The 24693-nt window shown below is 45.2% G+C and overlaps 1 protein-coding gene across 1 annotated transcript; it reads right to left on the reverse strand.

The window, feature by feature from the left end:
- Positions 1 to 4837: 4837 nt before the first annotated feature.
- LOC127001226 (uncharacterized) lies at positions 4838 to 22271 on the reverse strand. The gene is made up of 3 exons (XM_050865516.1): positions 22093 to 22271; positions 10276 to 10364; positions 4838 to 9425 (listed from the first exon to the last, which is right to left on the reverse strand). The coding sequence occupies exons 1-3, from the start codon at positions 22123 to 22125 to the stop codon at positions 8495 to 8497; spliced, it is 1053 nt and encodes a 350-aa protein (XP_050721473.1). The 5' UTR covers positions 22126 to 22271; the 3' UTR covers positions 4838 to 8494.
- Between the last annotated feature and the right edge of the window lie 2422 nt (positions 22272 to 24693).

Here is a 24693-nt window from a genome sequence, read left to right on the forward strand (position 1 = left end):
TTTTGCAGGATTCATGAGTTGAGTTTTGTTTCATCTGTGTAAACCAGCTTTGGCTTAGGAAAATAACTCAATATCATTTCCACTTCATGAATGTTTGGCTAATATTTATGTAGATTGTTATGTGATCATTGCTTAATTTCTCATATAAGAAGTTTTACTATAAACTTTTATTTTAATTCTAGACATATGAGACTTTGTATGTTTTATATTCATCTCATTATTACTACCAGATATCTTCTTGTTCCACTGCATGCCGAGAGAGGTTAAAAGCTCGCATGGCTGCAGTGAAGGGGCTAAAGGTTTGGTGCTGGGTTCCCCTCGTCCATTTTTGCCAAGAACACTTGTCAAAATGGTCACTTGACCTCCATTTAAACTTTCCACTGTACCTCCGCAGTAAACTGCATGATTATTAATTATCTTTGAAATTATTATTAATACTAGTAATAGTAGAATTAAAAGTATATAGTAGTATATAGTAATAGTAGTAAGTAGTGTATAGTAATACATTGTAATGGTAGTAAGAAAGTAAAGTTGGGGCACGCACTACAGCTGCACCACAACCCAGGACACAGTGCAAGTGTTGCATTTGGGTTAGTACAGTGTATCTAGCTACCTTTCCCTAGGTACCCATACATCAACCGGCCTGAATGGGAGGATTAACAGCTGGGTGGGGTGTATACCGACTACCTCAGGCCGAGATTCAAACCTGGGTCTGCAGATTTGTAGCTAGGCATGCTAGCCACTATAGTGACTATACCATGAAGGTGTGTAGTAGTAATAGTGGTAATAGTATGATCTGAACTTAAACTTACAAGATTTCTGTGTAAAGGTTTATTGGAGTCAACAGTGGCAAAAGCTCCACTATTGCTGTGAACTCAAACCAGGGAAGTCTTCAGGGCAGGGCAGGGGAAGCATTAGGGTGTTTATTAGGAAGTTGTCTACTTTAGCAATCATAGCACTGAAGTTTGGCCCATTTTTTTGTTATCTTATTAGCATTTTATTTCTGGTGAGTTCTGATGTGTTGGATTAGTCTGCACTTTTTGTAGAAATAGCCGTTCCTTCTCAGAACTCACCTTGCGTGTTTACCAGCCACCTCAGCAAATGGAGGTCAACCAAAAATCATTAAATGAATGAAAAAATGTGCTTATATGCAGTGGCCACACATCCAGTGTGTGATTGTCCAGGGTGTTTCATGTCCAATGCTGCATTTTTTGGACAAGTATTTTTTTATAATTCTTATAACAGGTATAAAGTGGTCCAGTGTTCGACAGACCCCAGCTGACAAGTGGCCCAAACCCGCAGACATTTCTGTATGCGTGGAAAAACCGTCCATCACCCACTGCACTTGTCGCCCTCACCCAACTGGCCGGAAGTTTGGTGCGTGACGCCAGCCAGTAGTATGGGCGGGGGTGGTCAGGTGGTGCACAAAACTGGATTTTTCTGCATAGATCTGAGTCACTTGGGTGGACCAGCCTGTCTGCCCCCACGCTCAGGGTGGATCTTCACGTGTTGGATCAAGCCTGTGTGATTGACGCTTCTACCCATCCCCTGGCCTTGAGGATGCTGATGAGGAGGATGTGGCTGGCCTGGATGACGACGCTGTCTGTAGTGCCCCTGCTTGACGAAGGGTTTGTGAGGGTGGTGGAGGAGGAGGAAGCACAGGCTGCAGGAGGTGATCCAGAAGACCTACATGGCTTCCCCACAGCCTTGGACACACCCTGGCCGGTCCCCAGGAAGCCGCCAACCCCACTCCCACAGGTAAGAAAAAATGTTCTTAGCATGTAAGGTTTTTTTATTGTATTTTTAAGATATTTTTTAGAAAATGACAAAATCAATTTTTCCCACGAGTTCTCTTGTTTGTCCAATGTTAATCATGTCCGACGTGACGTGATCTCTGACCAGATACCAGCATTGGACACAAGACCACTGTACATTCATGTAATCAATTTACACATACATATAATTGTGTCCTTTCAGTTTACTGTCATAGAGGAAGCAGATAGAAAACCTGTTGATAATATAAATAAGACTAAAGATTACTCACTTGATCGCCTGCTCCTGGGCTGAACAGCCAGAATCAAATATTTCCTTGTATGCTTCCTGTACCACTGGTAGGCTCTCTTGTGGGGCCTCAGGGGTGGCCCCAGCCCATCATGGGTGTGGGCAAATTTAATTTTTGATGGATGTTGTGATATTTTACTCTTATTCGACCCATGCTGCCCCTTAGTCCTCCTCTTGACCTCCTCTTACCCAATGAGCAGAGTCGGCTTCTGGGTAATGTGTCACATGCCCATATAACCAGAGTTGGCATTGACGGACTATGCAGGTAATATATGTCGAATCAGTCTTACGGAGCAGTTGCCGGTTTGACATAGTCATTCCAGCGATATTCCATGATTTACATAGACATTTATTACCACAGGCATCAATCTGCCTCCAAGTCCCCATTTAGTGTCCATGTCTCACAGCCATAGAGTAAGACACAGAGCACAAGGGACTTGCACAAGGGACTTTGTCCTTCTGCACAGGTATTGACAATGCCATATACTTGTGCTGAGGAAGTCCATAACACCGTGGGCCAGGCCAGTCGGCCGTAAGGCTTCATGGCAAGACTCACTGTTGTTCTGGACTTCGCTGCCAAGGTATGTGAAATTTTCTGAGATCTCACAGAGTGCCTCGCGATGCACCAAGTCAAACGCCTTCTTGAGATCGACAAATGCTGCAAGCATCCCCTGTTGAAACTCATCAGCGCTCCACCAGTACACAAAGCGCTAGGATATGGTCACTTGCTGACTTAACAGATGTGAACCCAGACTGTTCAGGTCTTTGGAGCTTCAGCAACTGGTTGCGAATTCGCATCAGCAATAGGTGGGTAAGCACCTTGCCTACCACACTGAGCAGTGTAATACCACGGTAGTTGCTGTAGACCTGGTGGTCCCCTTTCCCTTTCCAGATAGGGACGATCAGCCCCCTCTTCCAGTCAGGAGGAATGGTACTGGACTGCCATACGGCAGTCAAGACCACATGCAACCCGCGGATCATGGCCTTGCCTCCAGCCTTGAGCAGCACTGATGTTACAGATGCCAGGTGCCTTTCCACCCCTCAACTTTGCCACAGCCTCTCTGACCTTGTTAAGAGAGGGTGGGCTTTCGTCAATGGGTGGATCAGCATCCACCACCTGCAACCCAGCAACTGGAAGCTGCCCACTTGGAGGGTTTGCCGTGTACAACTTCTCAAAGTACACAGCCCAAAGAGCCCTCTGGCCATCCATGTCTGACATGAGGCAGCCGTCAGCTGTTCGGAAAGCACTCACCTGAGAGGGAGACTTGAAGCGGAGCTTCTTCAGGGCTCGGTAAACAGGTTGGAGGTCATTTGCATTTAGATGGCCCTCAACTTCCTCTGCAAGACCCTTGACATACCTCTCCTTGTCTCTCCTCAGGAGAGCTCTATTCCTACGTGACAGAGCCCTGTATTGGTCCCGGTTCCCAGCAAGTCTGGCAGCGCGACTCTCCTCAATATTCTCCAGCGTCTCCACTGAGGCAAAGCCACTCCTAGATCTCGGGTGCTCTCCAATGCACTCCTTGGCAGCTTGATTAGTCTCACGTTTGAAGGTATCCCACAGTTCTACAGGGTCCTCCAGGGTGCTGAGCACATTGAAGATTTGAGTGTGTCACTGCCTACTCCTGAGCGCATGCCAGGTCCTTCAGCCTCTCGAGATGGAACACAGTAGTGTTGCATCTCAAGATTCTCCTTGACCTGACATGAAGCTTGAGTGTTGCAACAAGAAGCCTTTGGTCAGTTGCAAAGAACTCAGCACTCCGGTAAACCCTGCAGCTCTGAAGGATCCTCCAACGAGTACTTACGAGGATGTGGTCAATCTCCTTAGCTACCCCTCTGGCATCGCTATACCAAGTCCAGCGGTGCAGCTCTGGTCTCTGGTACCAGGAACCCACAATTCTCAACCTCTTGGATCTTGCAAAATTCAGGAGAGTTGTTGGTGTTCCTGGTACCAGAACCATGGGGACCAACACATAGCTCGTAGCCAACCCTGCCAGTAGTAGCATTGAAGTCACCCAGGACAATGAGTGTGTCCTGGAGGGTGCACCGGTCTAATAGGGAGTTGAGCTTGGTGTAGAACATCTTCTCTTCCGTTTCACATATTTCGGTAGGAGCGTACAATGCAACAAGAGACATGAAGCCCAGTGTGTGCTTCATCCTCACTTGCATTATGTGTGCTCAACTGAAGTAACCTCAACCACAAATGGCTGCAGTTAGCTGGAGATGCCTATAGCTACAACCCTAAGATAGGCACTAATGCTCCCCCTAATGATATTGCCACTACCAGGGCTCCTATCAGTCTAGCTTCAGCCTTGTGAGCTCATGTGCTAAGTAAGGCAGTCAGTGATCATTCAAGAAGCTCAGGGTGTTCCATGAGCCCACATGCAGGGCCCGTCAATGGTTAATTCTGGGCTTGGTTCTGCGGGCGCTGTCTCACCTCAGCTGCCCCAAAACAAAAAGAGGGGCTAGGGGGCCCTTCCTTCTATGGGATGCAGGAATCCCATAGGCTTTGCTCTACACTCATTGCAAGTGGCAGGCCCACCAGCAGAACCAGGTCAGGGGAGTGTCTTATATCAATTATACTTCGACCTCCAATTGTCTTTTAACCAGTTACAGGATTTACAGATAGGGGTTGGGCTGTCTGTTAGTTGCGGGCAGGGACGTGGAACCCCTGAGAGAATGAATCCCCCAGCCACCCATAATATCAGGAAATCAAATTATGCTGGATAGATTAATGAGTGTGTTGAGTCAGGGATACATTTGATAATAAAAGAAGAAATTATAAGTAAGATTTATTTACATATTACTACTGGTCGTAATTATGTTCACGCTCCTCAGTCTCACATTCCTGTCCCCTGCCGCTGGACGCGATCCGCCGGCATCCACAACACAGGGCGTGTGTGAGTTTTTCTGTCCCTTATACTCCTGCACATTACTTATTGGAAGGATCTGGCCCTGGACTTCCCTTCCAGGGCAAGGTCATCACTACGGGGAGCCCAGTCAGGGAGGACTGTGCCACTCTGACAAAGACATGTGTTCCAAGCCCTCTAATACACTGCTGAGAAATGTCTGCTGGGTTATGGTGGAGTTTAGTCTCAAGCCAATAACCTTCATGTAGAGATTGTAAAAATGCACCTAGGCAGCCTTGCCTAGGTAGATTTTTGTCACTTATTGGCTCGAGTAGTATCCTATAACGTTACCACCTGAGTGCAATGTTCGTAGGTGAAGCCATGAGGAATGTGAATGACAGGAGTCAAGAATGTGTTCACTGATAGGGTTTAATATTGTTTTTGTTGATCAACTGACTTGTTTGTCACAGTGTCGAAATATTTGTGAAGAAAGTCAAAAAATTCGTATAAAGAGAGAGAGAGGAGCCCCAACACCTGTGTGTGGGTATGCTGGGGCTGCGGCGGCTGAGGTGCCTCGAGGCTGCTGCTGCAGCGAGCTGAGCCGACCACGGCTTGTGTCTCTCACGACTAGAGGGAATCAATCACGTCACTGAAAACTTGGCCATGCTCAGTGACGGACAGTGAAGGAAAATGTTTTGCAAAGTGATTAGGTGTCAAGTTGTACAGAAAATTATGAAAATGAAATGATTGACAATGCTACATAAAATGTAATGGACTGAAATAATTGATCTATGAACCTTAATAAAATACTAGTGACTCCACAGGGAACCAAATGTACCATTAAAAGCTTGCTGGTTATATAGAAGGAATGGGGAAGAATTTTGACTACAGTGCAATGCAGCAATTACCATTGAAGTGAATTTCACAGCAGAAAATGTTACTCTCACAAAGACTGAGTGTTTGGCTGGGACAGTGCAAGCTTTACATAGTCGACACACACGACCTCATCCTTACAAGAACAAAAAAAATTACCGAAAAATTGTTTTCAAATTTTTTACAAATCTATTCATGAACTGGTGGGAATAATTCTTGTTTGTAGGGAGTGAACAAAGAATATTATTCCCAATACACATACATACACACACATACATGTACTAAATTTTTTTATGAAGAAGCACTGGCAATACACCATCAAGGTTACTCAATCTGAATATGATAAAAATAACTTTAACAAAAAAATAAGATAGACTTTGAATAATATAGCACAGAAAACCCTCACTTTAACAAACCAGTTGGGGAAGAGGATAACGTTACAAATTATCCGAAAATCTGTTATATCTGAGGTATCCAAACAGTTGGCAGTTCATTTTATGAACTGAAAGTTGGCTATTTCCATAACAAAGTTTGTGGTGAGGTGTGTCGGGAGGCAGCACACTTGATGAGGCACAGGAGGATGCAAATGGAGGTGTTTACAGTCAGGTGGACAAGGCTCTGTAGCCTGAGTGGTGAGCACGGCCCAGTCACCTTTGTTTCCACTGCCGACCTGCATGTAGCCTGCGTGTTTGGCTGGCCCACCGCCAAACTGAACCCCACGTTTACCGACCTTGCTTGGTAAATCCTCAGCCCCAGAAGTTCATTAAAGCCAAAATTCATTATATTGGGGTCAATAAAAGCAAGGGTTTTCTGTATATCCATTCCTAAGCTTTCCATAATAATCAAACCATAAGAGAGAGAGAGAGAGAGAGAGAGAGAGAGAGAGAGAGAGAGAGAATAAAGATTTTTAGTGCTAGAAACTATGAAAAGGAAATGGACACTTGAATTTTAACTGGAATAATGGGAGACGATATTGTTACATACACTCAACTGATGTGACTGAATGAACAAGGGAACATCTGAGGGAGACTTTGGGTGACTGATAAACTGAAGAGAGACCACAATCTCTCTCTCTCTCTCTCTTTCTCTCTCTCTCTCATACACACACACATACAGCACAAGGGCAGACATTACATAACTTAAAGACAACTCAAAACACAAGACATACATACCAGAAGACGGAAAATGAAGCATATGGGCGCGTGCTTCTGCTAACCTAACCTAACATAACCAACGACCTTAGCCAGGCAGTCTTGTAAGGGCAGTGTGGCAGGGGGCTTGGCAGGGACCAGGAGCCTAGGTATCTAGTTGATATGTTGAACGACCTAACCGAGGGCGACATGACTCAGTGGTAGAACAGTGATGGCCACGACAACCTCCTCACCCACTTGGCAAGGGGTGTGTGGAGGGGTTGACGGGGCCCTGGGCGTGGAGGGAAGGGGTAAGAAAGGGGCGAGGGTGGGGCAAGGAAGGGCAGGGCAGTATGTGGGTAAATGGTGAGAAATGATAAACGGGACCTTTGGCATCGCAGTTTCTAGGCTCTATGATAGAAATGGAGGAGGAAGAGGAGGAGGACATTGAAGAATACAGGAGAGTAAAGTGGTAGGAGTTTTTTCTATATGAAGTTGTTATCAGCAGAACGGTGACTACAACTACTACTACTATTACTACTGTTACGATTACTACTACTACTACTACTACCAAATAGAAGAGAACAAGACGCAGAAGAAGGGGAGGGGACGAGGGAATAGAGGAACTTCAAAACAGGGTTGGTGAACATTTTTCCTTTCATCGCACGTATTGACATGAGTGAGGCGTCACCACGTTACCTCCTCCCCTTCCCTGCTGCATGACCAGGGTGACGTAGGAAGAGTAGGAACAGAGGAGCAGGATGGCTAAGGGACTGGGGGGAGGAGGAAGGAGGGGAGGGGAGGGGGAGGGAGGTCTCCATGCCCGAGTTAATACCTTTATAAGAGTTTGTAATTAAAGTAAATAAAAATATAGTTTCTATCCTATGCATGATACAAAATGACAAGAAAAAAATATTTTGTCATGTCGGACTCAAGTACTCAAAATATACAAAAAGTTTATAATACAGTAATAATTAGTATTTAAACTACAAAAAACTAACGACGACAAAAAATAATGGCGCTAACTAGAATAAATACAAGATCAGATAAATTTTTGAGATTCTACAGGAAGAGTGAAAAGAGTAGATCTCCGACGGTGCGGATTGTCAGGATGCTGGCTGCTGCTGAGGTAATGGTGGGGTGGGGGTGGGGGAGCAGCGGCCGCCCAGCCTCTCCACGGCCGCCCCTCCACCTGGCCCGATGGGCAGGTGCCACCCTCACCCATGGCGCTGCCCACACAATGTTTGCTGGCTGCAGCAGGAACTGGGCCGCGGGGTGAGTGAGTGAGTGTGTGTGTGTGTATGTGTGTGTGTGTGTGCACACGCGGCATACCATTGGTGTGAATGCCATAAGTTGTGTCTGTCTGGGGTGCGTCACTACTACCATCTAACACAGAGTTCTCTCTCTCTGGACCGTGGCTCCCTTGGGACCGTTCCTTAGCACACCAAGACTCTAGGTATTGGCGTGGAAACAAAAGTCATCCAGCAGAGCAGTGGCGAGGCCACACTGCGGGGAGCCGGGCGTTGTATTGTGCAGGAGGTGCGACAGGGCCAGGAGCGTGCTGTGGCCCCTGCTGACCTCCACTCATCTCTTCTTTCTCTTTCTTTTTTTCTTTTTGTGATTGATGCTCACTTGGCACGAGCAACCGGAGCCGACCTGGATGGAGCCGTGCATCCATTCATCGTTGCCAGAGTCCAGAGGCTTGATGATGGCCTGGGAATATGAGTACTGCTGGACGCAGCGAGTGGTCACCTCCGGCTTGAGGGCGCTGGCCGGGAAGATGCACTCCTTGCCCTCGAAACCATCCATGCACATGCGCTCCGTGAACGCCTGGTGGCCGGGCTTGATGGCCATGGTGCGGTGTGAGCGGCCCTTTCCGTATTCCTTGTTTATGCTGATGAGCACGGAGGGGCAGCAGTCGATGTATTTGGTTCCGTCTTCATCTTCGTACAGCTCTATCGTGTCGTTGATCATCTTCCTGACCTCTCTGTAGCGCCTTCTCCTTATTCTCTTGACTTTCCTCAGCTCCTTACACCTCTCTCTCCTCTTTTGACATTCTTGTTTTCGATCGTTTCGTCGATTTTTGCGTGAATTCCTCCTCTCCTGCGCCTCTATCCTTTCCCTCTTCCCTCGATTGAGACTCTCCATCGTCTCCGTTAACATATATTGTTCTATTAGTTGTGGACTCGAGGAATCTCTCTCCACCTCATCTTCTTCCTCCACCGTCAAATCGGTCTCTTCCGTGGCATCTTCAAAGACTTCCGGGGAGTGCCTTAGACTGGCAGACTCTGGCAGGGGCTCGTCAGCCATTTCCGAGGCCAGTCTTGCCAGCCGAGGGGACAGGTGGTGGTGGTGGCGGTGGCGGTGCGGGCGCAGGTGTGGGGGGGTCGTCGTCGTGGTGGTGGTCGTTGTCGTGGTCATGCTGCTGGAGAAGTCGAGGCGAGCCAGGATCTCTTCGGCTATTCTCTCTTGCTCAGCCCCAGTTAAGCCCCGTGCAGCGAGCTTCTCCAGCGTCCTGCAAACACAAGAGGAGTTAGATCTAAGGCGGAATACAGCAGAGTGCGTAATACTGCTATACAAAAGGGAAAAGAAGGGAAGGGAAGGGAATCAGTTACGAAAAAGAGAAAGGAAAGGAAACGAGAAAGGTGAATGAGTGAGAGAACAAGATGGAGGGTGGAAGGGAAGGGAAGAAGGGAATGAACGATAAAAAAATATATTAATAGACAAATAGAAAGGAAAGGAAACGAGAAAGTGAATGAGTAAGGGAAGGGATGGAAGGGAATGAATAATAAAAAAATACATTAATAGACGAACAGAAAGGAAAGGAAACAAGAGGAAGATGAATGAGTACGGGAAGGGACGGAAGGGAGTGAACGATAAAAAAAATATATTAATAGATGAACAGAAAGGAAAGGAAATGAGAAAGAAAAATGAGCGAAGGGTGGGAGGGAAAGGAAGGGAAGTGAAGGGAAGAAAAAAATTGAAGAGTCGACAAAGAGAAAGGAAAGGAAACAACAAGATAGAGAAATAGGAGAACAAGATGAAGGGTGGGAGGGAAGGGAAGTGAAGGGAATGAAAAAATTTAAGAGTTGAGAAAGGAATGGAAACAAGAAGACAGAGAAATAAGAAAATAGACAGTAAGGAGTCTCTCTCTCTCTCTCTCTCTCTCTCTCTCTCTCTCTCTCCCCTTCTCCCTCACCCTCTCCTTCTCCCTCACCCTCTCCTCCTCCTTCTACCTCTTACTTTTTCAGTCTCTCTCCCTCTTTTCTCCCCTTCCCTTCTCTCCTCCCTCTCTCCCCTTCTCCCTCTCCTCCCTCTCTCTCTCCCCTTCTCCCTCTCCCTCTCTCCCCTTCTCCCTTCCTTACTTTCGTCTTTGGTGATCCCGGCGGTGGCGTGAGGTGGAGTCTGCGCTGCCCTCTTGCGAGCGCACCCAACCCAGCAACAGCCAAACCACCTGGAAGCAAGAACAGAATCAGACACAGGAGCTCAGGGGGACAGGGAGGTCATGTAGAAGGTAACATAAGACACATAACAGAAGAAACTCAAGATCTAACCCCTCCCTCCCTTGTATCATATCCGGTGTAGCTGTAGAGGGATTGAGACACGAGGGATGGAACTCAATGCAACCAGAAGGCGTTATCTAAGTAAGTCCTCATTCTCAGACGCTTCCGTTTCTCATGTCAACTATTTACAAAGGCTGAAGAGATGATTAGACGGGATTTCTGGAGTGTTTTAATAGTTTCATGGCATAGAAGAAGGGTTAAACTACCACCAGGGTTATAAAAGTAGCCGTGGAAAGCCTCAGGTATCCTACGAAAGCCTTGTTAAAAATGTGTGCTTAGGCGACCCTTCTAAGCTTCAACTTTAAGCTTAACTTTGCATGGTCCAATACCTCTTACATTTTCCTTCCTTACTTCCCACGCCTTTCCCCAAATCCTTCCCTTTATATAACTGAGTCTTGGCGTTTCCATTTCTTCTATTTCCATTCGCACTCTTGAACATTTCGGCGTCCAAGCACACACATTTGGCTTTCGTAGGGGTTTTGGAGAATTTCGAGGGCTAGTTTGCACATTCTTCTGTACCATGAACTAACACACACTCATGAAAACCCGATTTGTCTCCGTTTCGGCCTTTGGAAATGGTTGATGTGAGAGGCTGAAGCGTTTGACAAGACCGACTTCAGGCTTTAAATATAATTGAGCCTTGGTCTTGTCGGTATAGATGGCCTTGGCTCATCTCTAGTTACACATTTATGATATACGACTACAGGTTCTTCGTTGCCAACTGATAGAATATTACACGTTATTTCATCCTAGTAATATCAAGAGGCTTCCCGGGTGACGTCGGATGCTAGATAAATGTAAATGGAATGAATGCAAAGTTATATGAAGATCAAGTTGCGTGATGTAATTTGAGTTTATATAAGGAAGGGATTTATTATGAAGGGAGGAAGAAGGGATGAGTCAAGAGCTGAGAAGGATAAAATGGAATGATGCTTATCGAACTCTCTCTCTCTCTCTCTCTCTCTCTCTCTCTCTCTCTCTCTCTCTCACACACACACACACACACACACAAAAAAAAAGCAAGAGAGAGAGAGAGAGAGAGAGAGAGAGAGAGAGAGAGAGAGAGAGGAAACGGAATTAATCGTATGCCTTTACTTATTCGATTCTAAGTTCTTGTACTTTTCCTCAATAAATCTTTTGGTATAATCCTCAGTCATACGCTTCCTGTGTCTGAGAGGAAGGGAACTCTGAGGTTGAGCGTAATGGGAGCGTTATGTAATTATGGAACGTTATTACAGGCCTATTAGTCTCCTCCCGAAATTGACCTATCCTTCGGCCACTCCTCTAACTCTTTTTAGGAGCAGTGAGTAGCGGGCTTTTTTTTCATATTTGTTTCCTTTTTAATGCCCTTGAACTGACTCCTTTGCTGTAAAAAAAAAAAGAATTGAGTTACCTCGAAAACCACTCATTAATTAAGGATTCACAAAATGGCTTCCGTAACAAGAGATCCTGCCTATCAAACCTACAGACTCTATCTATAACCTCTTCTCAGTTTATGACGTAAAAAAAAAAAGAATTGTGAGGTATCTCGAAAACCACTCATTAATTAAGGATTCACAACATGGCTTCCGTAACGAGAGATCATGCCTATCAAACTTACAGACCCTCTATAACGACCTCTTCTCAGTTTATGACGTAAAAAAAAGAAAAAAAAAAAGAATTGAGTTACCTCGAAAACCACTCATTAATTAAGGATTCACAAAATGGCTTCCGTAACAAGAGATCCTGCCTATCAAACCTACAGACTCTATCTATAACCTCTTCTCAGTTTATGACGTAAAGAAAAAAGAATAAAAAAAAATTGTGAGGTATCTCGAAAACCACTCATTAATTAAGGATTCACAACATGGCTTCCGTAACAAGAGATCCTGCCTATCAAACCTACAGACCATCTATAACGACCTCTTCTCAGTTTATGACGTAAAAAAAAAAAAAAAAAAATTGTGAGGTATCTCGAAAACCACTCATTAATTAAGGATTCACAACATGGCTTCCGTAACAAGAGATCCTGCCTATCAAACCAACAGACTCTATCTATAACCTCTTCTCAGTTTATGACGTAACCAAATCACTGGACGTAGTTATGGGGTACGTTCTAATGTGTTCTCAACGGTTTTTATGTTCCTATGTTCTTACGAAGACTTCTTACAGCGCAGTTTCAAGTCGGTTTTATAAGACACTTTCCCTTCTCTCATTCTCTATTTCTAAAGGTCAAAGAGGGGATCAATCGGGTTATAATGAGTGTTTCTTTAGGTTCACGGTACAGAAGAAGGGTCAAACTAACACCAGGGCCGTAAAACTACTCCTGGAAATGCCCAAAACTCCTACGAAAGGCTTGTCAAATATGTGTTCTTGGGAGGCGAAATGTCTTATGATACGACCCTTAGTTAGGTTAGGTTAATCTAATGAGTGTTTCTTTAGGTTCACGGTACAGAAGAAGGGTCAGACTACCACCAGGGTCATAAAACTACTACTGGAAATGCCCAAAACTCCTACGAAAGCCTTGTCAAATATGTGTTTCTTTAGGTTCACGGTACAGAAGAAGGGTCAGACTACCACCAGGGCCATAAAACTACTACTGGAAATGCCCAAAACTCCTACGAAAGCCTTGTCAAATATGTGTTTCTTTAGGTTCACGGTACAGAAGAAGGGTCAAACTACCACCAGGGCCATAAAACTACTACTGGAAATGCCCAAAACTCCTACGAAAGCCTTGTCAAATATGTGTTCTTGGGCGACGAAATGTTTTATAATACGACGCGGTTTTCGTACGCAGCCGCCGCCACCACGCCCTCGCCTCATAGCCTTTCATCCTCCTCGTCACTTATAAATCCCTTCGTGAGTGGCGGTCATTCTGGGACTTGATGCGCCTCTGTCATTTGTGCTTTCTTGGGTATTGTCCTGTCCGCCTTTCCACGCCTCCCCGCCCATCGCCAACCCAACCCGAATCCGCCCCCGCCCGACTCCACCATCAGCGTTACCATTATCGAACTCAAAACATCGCATTTATCAGTTCCAGGGCCTAAAACTCCCGTATCCACACAGATAACGAGATTGCAGTTAAAGTTATCGTTAAAACCATTACTTGTTACGTTGTTTGCGATTATTGTGAGTCAGAAACCGCGATGTATGATGTGCTGAGTGGCTGAGTACGATAATTTGGTAACGCTGACCGCACTATAGATGGGACGCCGCGTTTCGCTGACTCCTGCTGACTCATGCCGCCGCGGACGCCTGACATTCCTCCAGCCGGGGAATATAATGATCAAAGGCGCCTTTTCTTTGGGTCTCTGGACGGGGAACTGGAATCCACGGCCCGGCTTCTGAAAACGACCGATTCACGGGTGGAGTTTCCCATCTTTAATTTTTCTTGTTCTCGTTTTTCTTTTTTGCTCTTGTTCTTGTTCTGCGTTTTCGTCTTTTCTTCTTTTCCTTCTTTTTCAAGGGTTAAGTTTCCTAATATTCTTACGTTTCTTTTTTTTTTGTTCTCGTTCTTGTTCTTGCTTTTGGTTATGTTCTTCCTTGATCTCGTTGTTTTTGTTCTGCGTCTTCGTTTTTTTTCTTTTTCATCTTCTTTCTCTTCTTCTTGGTCTTTCTCTTCTTCTTCTTCTTTTAGTTCTTCTTTTCATCTTTCCTTTCCTTCTTTTTCTTCTTTTTCTTTTTTTCTTTCTACTTCCAGGATTCGAACCTAAGCCGACATCTCGTAGTCAGGGACGCTAACCAATGCAATCTTCTTTTCTTCTTCTTCTAGTTCTTCTTTTCATCTTTTCTTTCTTCTTTCTTTCTTTCTCTTTTTTCTTCTTTTTTTTCTACTTCCAGGATTCGAACCTAAGCCGACAGTTCGTAACCAATGCAATCTTCTTCTTTCTCTTCTTCTTCTAGTTCATCTTTTCTTTCATTCTTTCTTTCTTTCTTTTTTTCTTAATTTCTACTTCCAGGATTCGAACCTAAGCCGACAGTTCGTAACCAATGCAATCTTCTTCTTTCTCTTCTTCTTCTAGTTCTTCTTTTCATCTTTTCTTTTCTTCTTTCTTTCTCCTTCTTCTTCGATCCTCGGCCAGCAGTTCGTAGTCAGGGGCGCTAACCAATGCACCGCGGGACGACTTCTCTACGACTCTTACCCGAAAAATTGCAAGCTAAGAGAAAATATTAGGAAACTTTACCCACGAATAAGAAAAAGAAGAAAAGAAGACGAAAACGCAGAACAAGAACAAGAAGAACAAAAACGAGAACAACAAGAAGAAAAGATGACGAAAACGCAGAACAAGAACAAGACCAAGAAGAACAAGAACAAAAGACGAAAACGTAGAACAAGAACAAGACCAAGAAAAGAAGACGAAAACGTAGAACAAGAACAAGACCAAGAAGAACAAGAACAAAAGAAGACAAAAACGCAGAACAAGAACAAGACCAAGAAGAACAAGAACAAAAGACGAAAACGTAGAACAAGAACAAGACCAAGAAGAGCAAGAAGAAAAGAAGACGAAAACGCAGAACAAGAACAAGACCAAGAAGAACAAGAACGAGAACAAGAAGAAAAGAAGACGAAAACGCAGAACAAGAACAAGACCAAGAAGAACAAGAACGAGAACAAGAAGAAAAGAAGACGAAAACGCAGAACAAGAACAAGACCAAGAAGAACAAGAACGAGAACAAGAAGAAAAGAAGACGAAAACGCAGAACAAGAACAAGACCAAGAAGAACAAGAACGAGAACAAGAAGAAAAGAAGACGAAAACGCAGAACAAGAACAAGACCAAGAAGAACAAAAACGAGAACAACAGGAAGAAAAGAAGACGAAAACGCAGAACAAGAACAAGACCAAGAAGAACAAAAACGAGAACAACAAGAAGAAAAGAAGACGAAAACGCAGAACAAGAACAAGACCAAGAAGAACGAGAACAACAAGAAGAAGACGAAAACGCAGAACAAGAACAAGAAGAACAAAAACGAGAACAACAAGAAGAAAAGAAGACGAAAACGCAGAACAAGAACAAGAGCAAGAAGAACAAGAAGGAGAACAACAAGAAAAAAAGAGAAAATGGGAAACTCTATCCGTGAATCGCTCGTTGTCAGAAGCTGGGCCGTGAAATCTTGAGCTACGCGAACAAAACCAATACGGAGAAAATAAAAATAAATAATAAAAAAACGAAAAAAAGTGCAAAATTCCTACAGTGAAAGTAATAAAACCCGTATCATGTAAAGGCAGAAATGTAAAACGATGAAAAAAAAGTGGATAATGGAGTTTTAAGAAAGTGAATCTCCTGCACTTGGGGTGAAAGACGAAATATGAGGATTATGAAAAGAAGGAAAGAAAAAAGGACGAGGAACCAAAGTCTTATTATAGTGAAGTTGGCCCTGACACACACACACACACACACACACAACTTTATCCGTCCGTACCATACACAGCTCTCTCTCTCTCTCTCTCTCTCTCTTTTTTCCCGTATCTCACGAATGGTTTTAAAGGAATTCAACGCCTGTCGAGTGTAATCTGGGGGAGAATGTGCTCGTGTGTGTGTGTGTGTGTGTGTGTGTGTGTGTGTACGGATAATCAAGGCCGCGTGTGTACATTCCTTTAAGTGTTTGCAACGGTACCACCAGGGAAGGACTTTTGCTTTCGAGTTGAAGGCGTGAAGAATTAATGTGCACGATTGGATGAGTGAACATTCTTCCTTCTCCTCCTCTTCCTCTCTCCTTCCTATTTTTCATATTTTCCTCCCTTTCCCTCTTTTCTCCAATCTCTTACTCCTCCTTCTCTCCCCGTCCTTTTATTCCTTTTGCTATCCCTTTCCTTTACCTCCTTTCCCCTACTTCCTCCTCCTTCTTTTCTTCCCCTCCCTTTTTTTTTCCTTTCCTTTTTCCTCCCTGTTCCCCCTTTCTTAAAACTCCTCTTCCTCTTCCTTCTGTCGCTTTTTATTTTATTTTTCCCTTTCCTATTTCCCTCTCTCTCTCTCTCTCTCTCTCTCTCTCTCTCTCTCTCTCTCTTCCTCTCCCTCCTTTCTCCAAATTCCTCCTCTTGCCTTCCTATTTTTCATTTTCCTATTTTCCTTCCTCTCCCTCCTTTCTCCTACCTCCTCCTCCTCCTCCTCTCACCCTCCTCTTATTCCTTTTCCCTCTTTCTCCCTCCTTCCTATTGCTTCCTTTCCCTCCTCTCGCCCTCCAATTTTTTCCTTCCTATATCCCTCGCTCTCCCTTCTTTCCCCTACTTCCTCCTCCTTCTCTCCCTTCCTTTTATCCCCATTCTCCTATCTCCTCCTCTTCCTTCTCTCGCCCTCCTTATTTTCCCTTTCCTATTCCTTCTCTCTCTCCTTCCCTTACTAGAAACTTCCATCCAGGTAAAAGAAATAGCAACATTTTGTATACGAAGACTCCCGGATGAGCCCCTCAACGTCTTTTATCGGCATGAAGGATACGTCTATAGCGATTCCTTCTTCCCTTCATGTAACGGGACTAAGAAAGCTTCCCACTTCGAGTCCGCCACAAAGGAGAGACGTGGGATAAAGTCTGCCCGCTGGGACTTCGACAACACAGCGCCCTTGACTCCCCATTCGGCTTATAAGGATGTGTACCGGGGTAGTGTTGAGTCCTATTTCCTATTCCTTAATCTTTCCCGCCTTTTCTTTCGTCCTTCTATTTTTTTTCCTTCCCTTCCTTTTCTTTCCTTCTGTCAGTCTTGTTTCCTTATTCCTTCATGTTTTCCGGCTTTTCTTCTTCTTTTTCCTTTCCTTCCTTTCCTTCATTTCTTTATCTTTCCAGCTTTTTCCTCGCTTTTTCCTTCCCTTCCTTTCCTTTCCTGCTGTCAATTCTGTTTCTTCATTTTCCTTCACCTTTACCTTTCTTATTTCTGCGTCTCTTCTTCCTCTTTTATTTTTCCTTCCCTTCCTTTCCTTTCCTGCTGTCAATTCTGTTTCTTCATTTTCCTTCTCCTTCCTCTTTCTTTCTTCCCTTTCTTTTCTCTTGTCAATTCTATTCCCCCATTTCTTCATCTTTCTCGTCTTTTCTTCTTTCCTTTTCCTTCCTTTCCTGCTGTTAATTCTGTTTCTTTATTTTCCTTCACCTTTCCTCTGTTCTTTCTTTCCTTCCTCTCCTCTTGTCAATTCTATTCCCTCATTTCTTCATCTTTCCTTTTCCTTCCTTTCCTGCTGTCAACCCTGTTCCCTCATTTCTTCATCTTCACTGTCTTTTCTTCTTTCTATTTTTACTTCCCTTCCTTCCTTTCTTCCTCTTAACCCTGTTCCTTCATTCCTTCATTCATGCTTTCTGTCTGAGTGTAAAGTAAGCTCCATTTTCTTTACAGTGACATTAACAAGAGGGAATTTTTTCTACCTCGCCTCCGTCACAAAAAGAAACTATCGAATATAAACTTTACACACTAAGAGATTCCCTTGACTCCAAGATTACATTAAGGACACGGATTTGAATATAAAGTGAGGCCCATTCTTCTCTACTTCTCTACTTTGCGTCTGTCACAAAAACAAACAAAATCGACTATATACTTTACACGCTAAGAGATTCCTACACGATATTACAACGCCCTTGACTCTCAGATTACATTAGGGAACAAGCATCTCACCCTAGTTAGCGCGCCTGTATCTCCTTGAAGTAACACTAGAAACTTCATTACTTCGAGTCAATCCTCAATGTTAAGACCTCTAGACAAAGCACTCGCCCTTGACTCCTCAGCTTACATTGAAGGACAAACATATTAGGCTATTTAGTGCGTTCTTTCTCTCTCTCTCCTCGAAGTAACAGTAAAAACACAAAGTTCTTTAATACTTCAACGCTAAGACCTCTAGACAAAGCACTCGCCCACGGTAGCAAGATGGAATGTCTACTTCGGGGAGACGTCACAATACCAAACCGTCGACTTGGATATGAACGCTGGGACTCCGAGGCGCGGGCTATCTCCTCGACTCCTTAGCCCGTATCAAGAACATGTCCACACCGATGTACCGCAAGAGCGCACGCGAAGAAAGGCTTGAAAACGAACCGCATGGGATAATGGAGTTGCTTGGGCGGTTCGGATTCCTCGGGTACAAACCTAAGCCCGCGTGAAGGCCCGGGAGCGTGTTAGGGAAAATGGGTAAGGTTGCTTATTGACCGACATAACACAGCGAGACTTTGATTAAGGGGGGACGAAAGGAAAAAAAAAGAGGGCGAGGAGAGAAGAAGGAGGAAGTGAGAGGGAGGGAGAGGGAATAAAAACAGGGAGAATGAAGAGGATAAAGAAGGGAGAGAGGGAAAAAGAGAGAGAGGGAGAGGAAGAGGAGAGGAAATGTAGAGAATATAAAGGAGGGAAGAAGGGAGAGAAAGCAGGAAAGAACAAAGGGAGAGAGAAACAGAAGTCGAAAAGGGAGAGTGAGAAAGGGGAGGAGAGAGGGGAAAAAGAGAATATAAAAAAGAAAGGGAGAGAAAGCAGGTAGAAAACGAAGGGAAACGGAAAAAAGAAGTCGAAAAGAGAGAGAGAGAGAGAGAGAGAGAGAGAGAGAGAGAGAGAGAGAGAGAGAGAGAGAGAGAGAGAGAGAGAGAGAGAGAGAGAGAGAGAGAGAGAGAGAGGAGAAAAGAGGGAAACTGTAAGAGAAAACTAAAGGAAGGGAAAGAGAGCAGGAAAGAACAAAGGGAAAAAGAGAAAAAGAGAAAGAATATAAATCGAAAAGGAAGAAAGAAAGAGAGAGAGAGAGGACAGCAAGGGGTGGACCAGGGGGAGGGAGGGAGTGAGGGAGGAGGAAAGAAAGGGATAGAAAGAAAGCAGGAAAGAACGAAGGGAAAGGAAGAAAGAGAAAGAGAGAGAGAGGACAGCAAGGGGTGGACCAGGGGGAGTGAGGGAGTGAGGAAGAGAGTAAAGAAAGGGAGATATCGAGAGAGAGCAGGAAAGAACAAAGGGAAAGAGAGAAAATAAGTCGAAAAGGAGGAAAGAGAAAGAGAGAGAAGAGCAAGGGGTGGACCAGGGGGAGGGAGGGAGGGAGCAAGGGCGGCGTTAGGGACAGGAGAGGAGGCGGAAGGACACACAGGAGGTCTTCGGGGCACCTTAGTAAGTGGCCGCTATTTACCAAGGCCACTATTAGCGCTGGTGGTGGTGCCGGCGGTCAAACGGGGCCCGAGGCGAGGCTAATTGCGTGCACAGGGGGGGGGAGGGGGAGAGAGAAAGAGAGGGAGAGAGAAAACACAGAGGCCTTATATATAGAACCCTTTCGTTGGTCCGTGATGGTGGTGGTCCGCTTCTAAAGAGAGAGGTGGTCATTTCTATAGTTTTTTTTTGCATACCGACATTGGAGAGAGGGGAGGGGTGAGAGAGACAGGGGAGAGGGAGAGGGTGGCGAGAGAGAGAATGTGGGAGGAAAAGGAGAGGGGGAGAGAGGGAAGAGTGTGGGAGGAAAGGGAGATAAAAGAAGGGAAGGAAGGGGAAGAAGAGGAAAGGGTGAGAGGGGAGAGAGGGAAGCAAAGGGAGTGAGTGGGAGGAAAAGGGAGGAGAGGGGGAGAGGATATCAAAGGGAGTGGGGAGGAAAGGGACGGAAGAAGTTTCGAGTGGGAAGGGGAGAGAAAGGGAGGATGCAAGGGAAGGAGGAGAGGGGGAGAGGATATCAAAGGGAGTGGGGAGGAAAGGGACGGAAAGGAAGGTGGAAGAGGGAGTTTCGAGAGGGAAGGGGAGAGAAAGGGAGGATTTCCGGGGAGGAGAATGGGGAGAGGAGGGAGACAAAAGGAAAAGGGGAGAAGGAGAATGTGGGAGGAAGGGGAAGGAAAGGAAAGGAGGGAGTTTCGAGAGGGAAGGAGTAGGAGGAAGGGGAGAGAAGGGGAGGAGAAAGGGGAGAAGAGAGAGAGGGGAAAGGGAAGAAAAGGGAGAATGTGGGAGGAAGGGGAGGAGTTTCGAGAGGGAAGGAGTAAGAAGGTGAGAGAAAGGGGGAGTTTCGAGAGGGAAGGAGAGAGGAGGAGAAATGTGGGAGGAAGGGGAGGGAAAGGAAAGGGGGAGAGGGAGTTTCGAGAGGGAAGGATAAGAAGAAGGGGAGAGAAAGGGAGAATGAGAGGGAGAAGGGGGGTAGAGGGAGAGGGGGAAAGGGAAGCAAAGGGAGAATGTTAGAGGAAAGGGAGGAAAAGGAAAGGAGGGAGGGAGTTTCGAGAGGGAAGGAGTATGGGAAAAGGAGAGAAGGGGAGAAGAAAGGGAGAAGAGGGAGAGAAAAGGAAAAGGGGAGAAGGAGAATGTGGGAGGAAGGGGAGGGAAAGAAACGGGGGAGAGGGAGTTTCGAGACAGGAGAGAAAGGGAGAATGAGAGGGAGAAGGGGGAAAGAGGGAGATGGGGAGAGAGGGTGAAGGCAGCAAAGGGAGTGAGTGGGAGGAAAGGGGAGAGAAAGGGAGGGGAAGAGGGAGCTTTGAGAGGGAAGAAAGGGGAGGGAAGGGGAAGGAAAGGATGAAAGGGTTACATAGGAGAGGGGGAAGAGGGAGAGGGGGCAGAAAGGGGAAGTGAAGGGAGGAGAGAGGTGAAGGGGTGAAGGGGTGAGGGGGTGAGGGGGGTGACTAATGATGTTTCTCCTCGCTCTGTCACCCCAACGAGAAAGGAGGAGCCGAGGGTTACTGAGGACCACACACCTGCCACCTTAATTAGCCGTTTTACCTGTTTGAGCTGGCCAAACACACACACACACACACACACACACACACACACACACACACACACACACACACACACACACACACACACACACACACACCTATTTCTCCTTCTATCTATTTATTTATCTATCTTTTTTTTTCTGTCTGTCTGTCATTCTTTCTGCCTTTGTTTGTTTGTTTCTTTCTTTATTAATTTCTTTATTTATTTCATCCTGTGTCTCTTTTCCTTTCTCTTTTTTTTTTATCTATCTATCTCCCTCTCGTAAGAACATAAGAATACAGCAAGACGCCAGCTACAGTAAACTTAACCTATCTTTCCTGTATATTCTTTCATTTATTTAACTACATTTATTTAACATTTATTGTAAAATAGATTCGTGCCAACATCTTTTTTAAGTGTGAATGGCCACGAGTCTTGTCTCGCCCCTTCTCTACAGAACCTTTCAGCACTTTCGTCCACTTTACCACCAGAACCTTTAACCTTCACCCTAGTTAGCGCTCTTCATCCGCTTTAATCATCTATTATCAACTTGCCATCCAGATGGGGAGGCGGTGGATGAGTGGACAGCGTGCGGGCGCACCGTCCAGGAGGACGCAGGTTCGCGTCCCGTCCGCAGCTACAAACAAGCTGACAATTTTCAGTCACCGCCGAGTGGCCGAACCCACCCATATGCTGTCCTGAAGACCACCTATACACCCGGACTCTAGATTCTCTCTAAAAAAGGATCAAAGATAAGCTCTGGGGCTCAGCATCAGCCAAGCAAGATGGCGCCGCTATAAACATTTGCCTGCGCCATAACAGGCCAGGGCCGACCACCAAACCCCACCGAGAAAGCCTACCGGCGCCATAAGTGAAACGAAAAAAAAAAAAAATAATCGTCTACATAATCACCCACTTACTCATCCATTTCATCTTCCATTTACTCATCTTCACCATTCACTTGTCATCCACTTCATCATCCATCTCATCATCCACTTGTCATCCACCTCATCCTCCACCTCCTCCACTTACCAGCACTAGTATCATGGCTCCTCTAAGTTGCATGTTGGTGTGCAGTGTCTAGCTGGCCATGGCGGGGGCGGCACTGGCGGCGGGGGCGGGGGCGCGGGGGGGGCACGGGGGTCCTATGCGGCAGTGGCGGCCCTCCCAGGGGTTCGAGTCTCCAGTTCCCAGGCGAGGCGTGGCCCACCCTGGGGAGGACAAGGGGGAGGGTTAGGAGGGGGGATACATGGGGTGGTTCGGAGGGATGGGGGTGAGGAAGGGCTAGGAGGGGATGGGGGTGGTTAGGAGGGTGGGGATGGTTAGGGAGGGTTAGGAGGGATGGGGATGTTTCGGGAGGGTTAGGAGGGGATGGGGATGGTTAGGGAGGGTTAGGAGGGGGTGGGGGTGGTTAGGAGGGGGTGGGGATATTTAGGGAGGGTTAGGAGGGGGTTAAGGGGGGTGGTTAGAAGGGGAGGGGATGGTTAGGAGGGGATGGGGATGGTTAGGGACGGTTAGGAGGGGAGGGGGATGGTTAGGAGGGGATGGGGATGGTTAGGGAGGGTTAGGAGGGGAGGGGGGATGGTTAAGAGGGGATGGGGGAGGGGGGGGGGGCTGTTAGTATTGGATCATATGCCGGAACTACTACTACTACTACTACTACTACTACTACTACTACTACTACTACTGTTGTTATTGTTGCTGTTTTTTGCGGTTTCTTTCGCTTCTGGTTTTGCTAATGATAATGCAAGGGGCAATATAGATGATGATGATGATGATGATGATGATTGATCTACACGTAACGTTATTGTAGTTTATTCGAACCTTATTGTAGCTTATTCGAGGTGAAGAGTTAACCAATATCTTCAACTTTTCTCTATGGTGTCCAACTTCCCAATGCAAGAGTTAACCAATATCTTCAACTTTTCTCTATGGTGTCCAACTTCCCAATGCAAGAGTTAACCAGTATCTTCAACTTTTCTCTATGGTGTCCAACTTCCCAATGCAAGAGTTAACCAGTATCTTCAACTTTTCTCCATGCTGTCCAACTTCCCAATGCAAGAGTTAACCAGTATCTTCAACTTTTCTCCATGCTGTCCAACTTCCCAATGCAAGAGTTAACCAGTATCTTCAACTTTTCTCCATGCTGTCCAACTTCCCAATGCAAGAGTTAACCAATATCTTCAACTTTTCTCGATGCTGTCCAACTTCCCAATGCAAGAGTTAACCAATATCTTCAACTTTTCTCGATGCTGTCCAACTTCCCAATGCAAGAGTTAACCAATATCTTCAACTTTTCTCCATGCTGTCCAACTTCCCAATGCAAGAGTTAACCAGTATCTTCAACTTTTCTCTATGCTGTCCAACTTCCCAATGCAAGAGTTAACCAATATCTTCAACTTTTCATTACGCTGTTCAACTTCCCAATGCAAGAGTTAACCAGTATCTTCAACTTTTCATTACGCTGTCCAACTTCCCAATGCAAGAGTTAACCAGTATCTTCAACTTTTCATTACGCTGTTCAACTTCCCAATGCAAGAGTTAACCAATATCTTCAACTTTTCTCTATGCTGTCCAACTTCCCAATGCAAGAGTTAACCAATATCTTCAACTTTTCTCTATGCTGTCCAACTTCCCAATGCAAGAGTTAACCAGTATCTTCAAGTTTTCATTACGCTGTCCAACTTCCCAATGCAAGAGTTAACCAATATCTTCAAGTTTTCATTACGCTGTCCAACTTCCCAATGCAAGAGTTAACCAGTATCTTCAAGTTTTCATTACGCTGTCCAACTTCTCAATGCAAGAGTTAACCAATATCTTCAAGTTTTCATTACGCTGTCCAACTTCCCAATGCAAGAGTTAACCAGTATCTTCAACTTTTCATTACGCTGTCCAACTTCCCAATGCAAGAGTTAACCAGTATCTTCAACTTTTCATTACGCTGTCCAACTTCCCAATGCAAGAGTTAACCAATATCTTCAAGTTTTCATTACGCTGTCCAACTTCCCAATGCAAGAGTTAACCAATATCTTCAACTTTTCTCTATGCTGTCCAACTTCCCAATGCAAGAGTTAACCAATATCTTCAAGTTTTCATTACGCTGTCCAACTTCCCAATGCAAGAGTTAACCAGTATCTTCAAGTTTTCATTATGCTGTCCAACTTCCCAATGCAAGAGTTAACCAATATCTTCACTCCTTCACCATGATCACATTCACTGGGAAGCTCTTAAATATCTTTCCTTCGTCTGTACTTTATCTTTCTCACGGCAGTTTCTTTCATTGCGTCGCTATAAAACACTTATTCAAAGGGGGCGTGGATAAGGGCGAGAATATGATTTTTTTTTATATTAAAGGAGGCAGCTCAAGGGTAAAACAAACAAACAAACAAACACACACACAAAAAAGACCGCTGCTCCTGTAAAGAAAATAGAACGAGGTAAAAAATGTGAGGGTTAGTTTTGGATGGAGGAGGAGGAGGAGGAGGAGGAGGAGGAGGAGAAATAAAGGAAAGTAGAACAGGTAGAGAAAATAGAACAAAGAAAAACGAAAGAAACAAAACGAGATGAAGATAATGATGAAAAAAAGAAGAGAAAAAGAAGAGGAAGAAAAGGGAAAGAGAAAAAAAGAAAGTA

Source organism: Eriocheir sinensis, chromosome 20, assembly GCF_024679095.1.
Source record: "Eriocheir sinensis breed Jianghai 21 chromosome 20, ASM2467909v1, whole genome shotgun sequence".
Classification (NCBI taxonomy): domain Eukaryota; kingdom Metazoa; phylum Arthropoda; class Malacostraca; order Decapoda; family Varunidae; genus Eriocheir; species Eriocheir sinensis.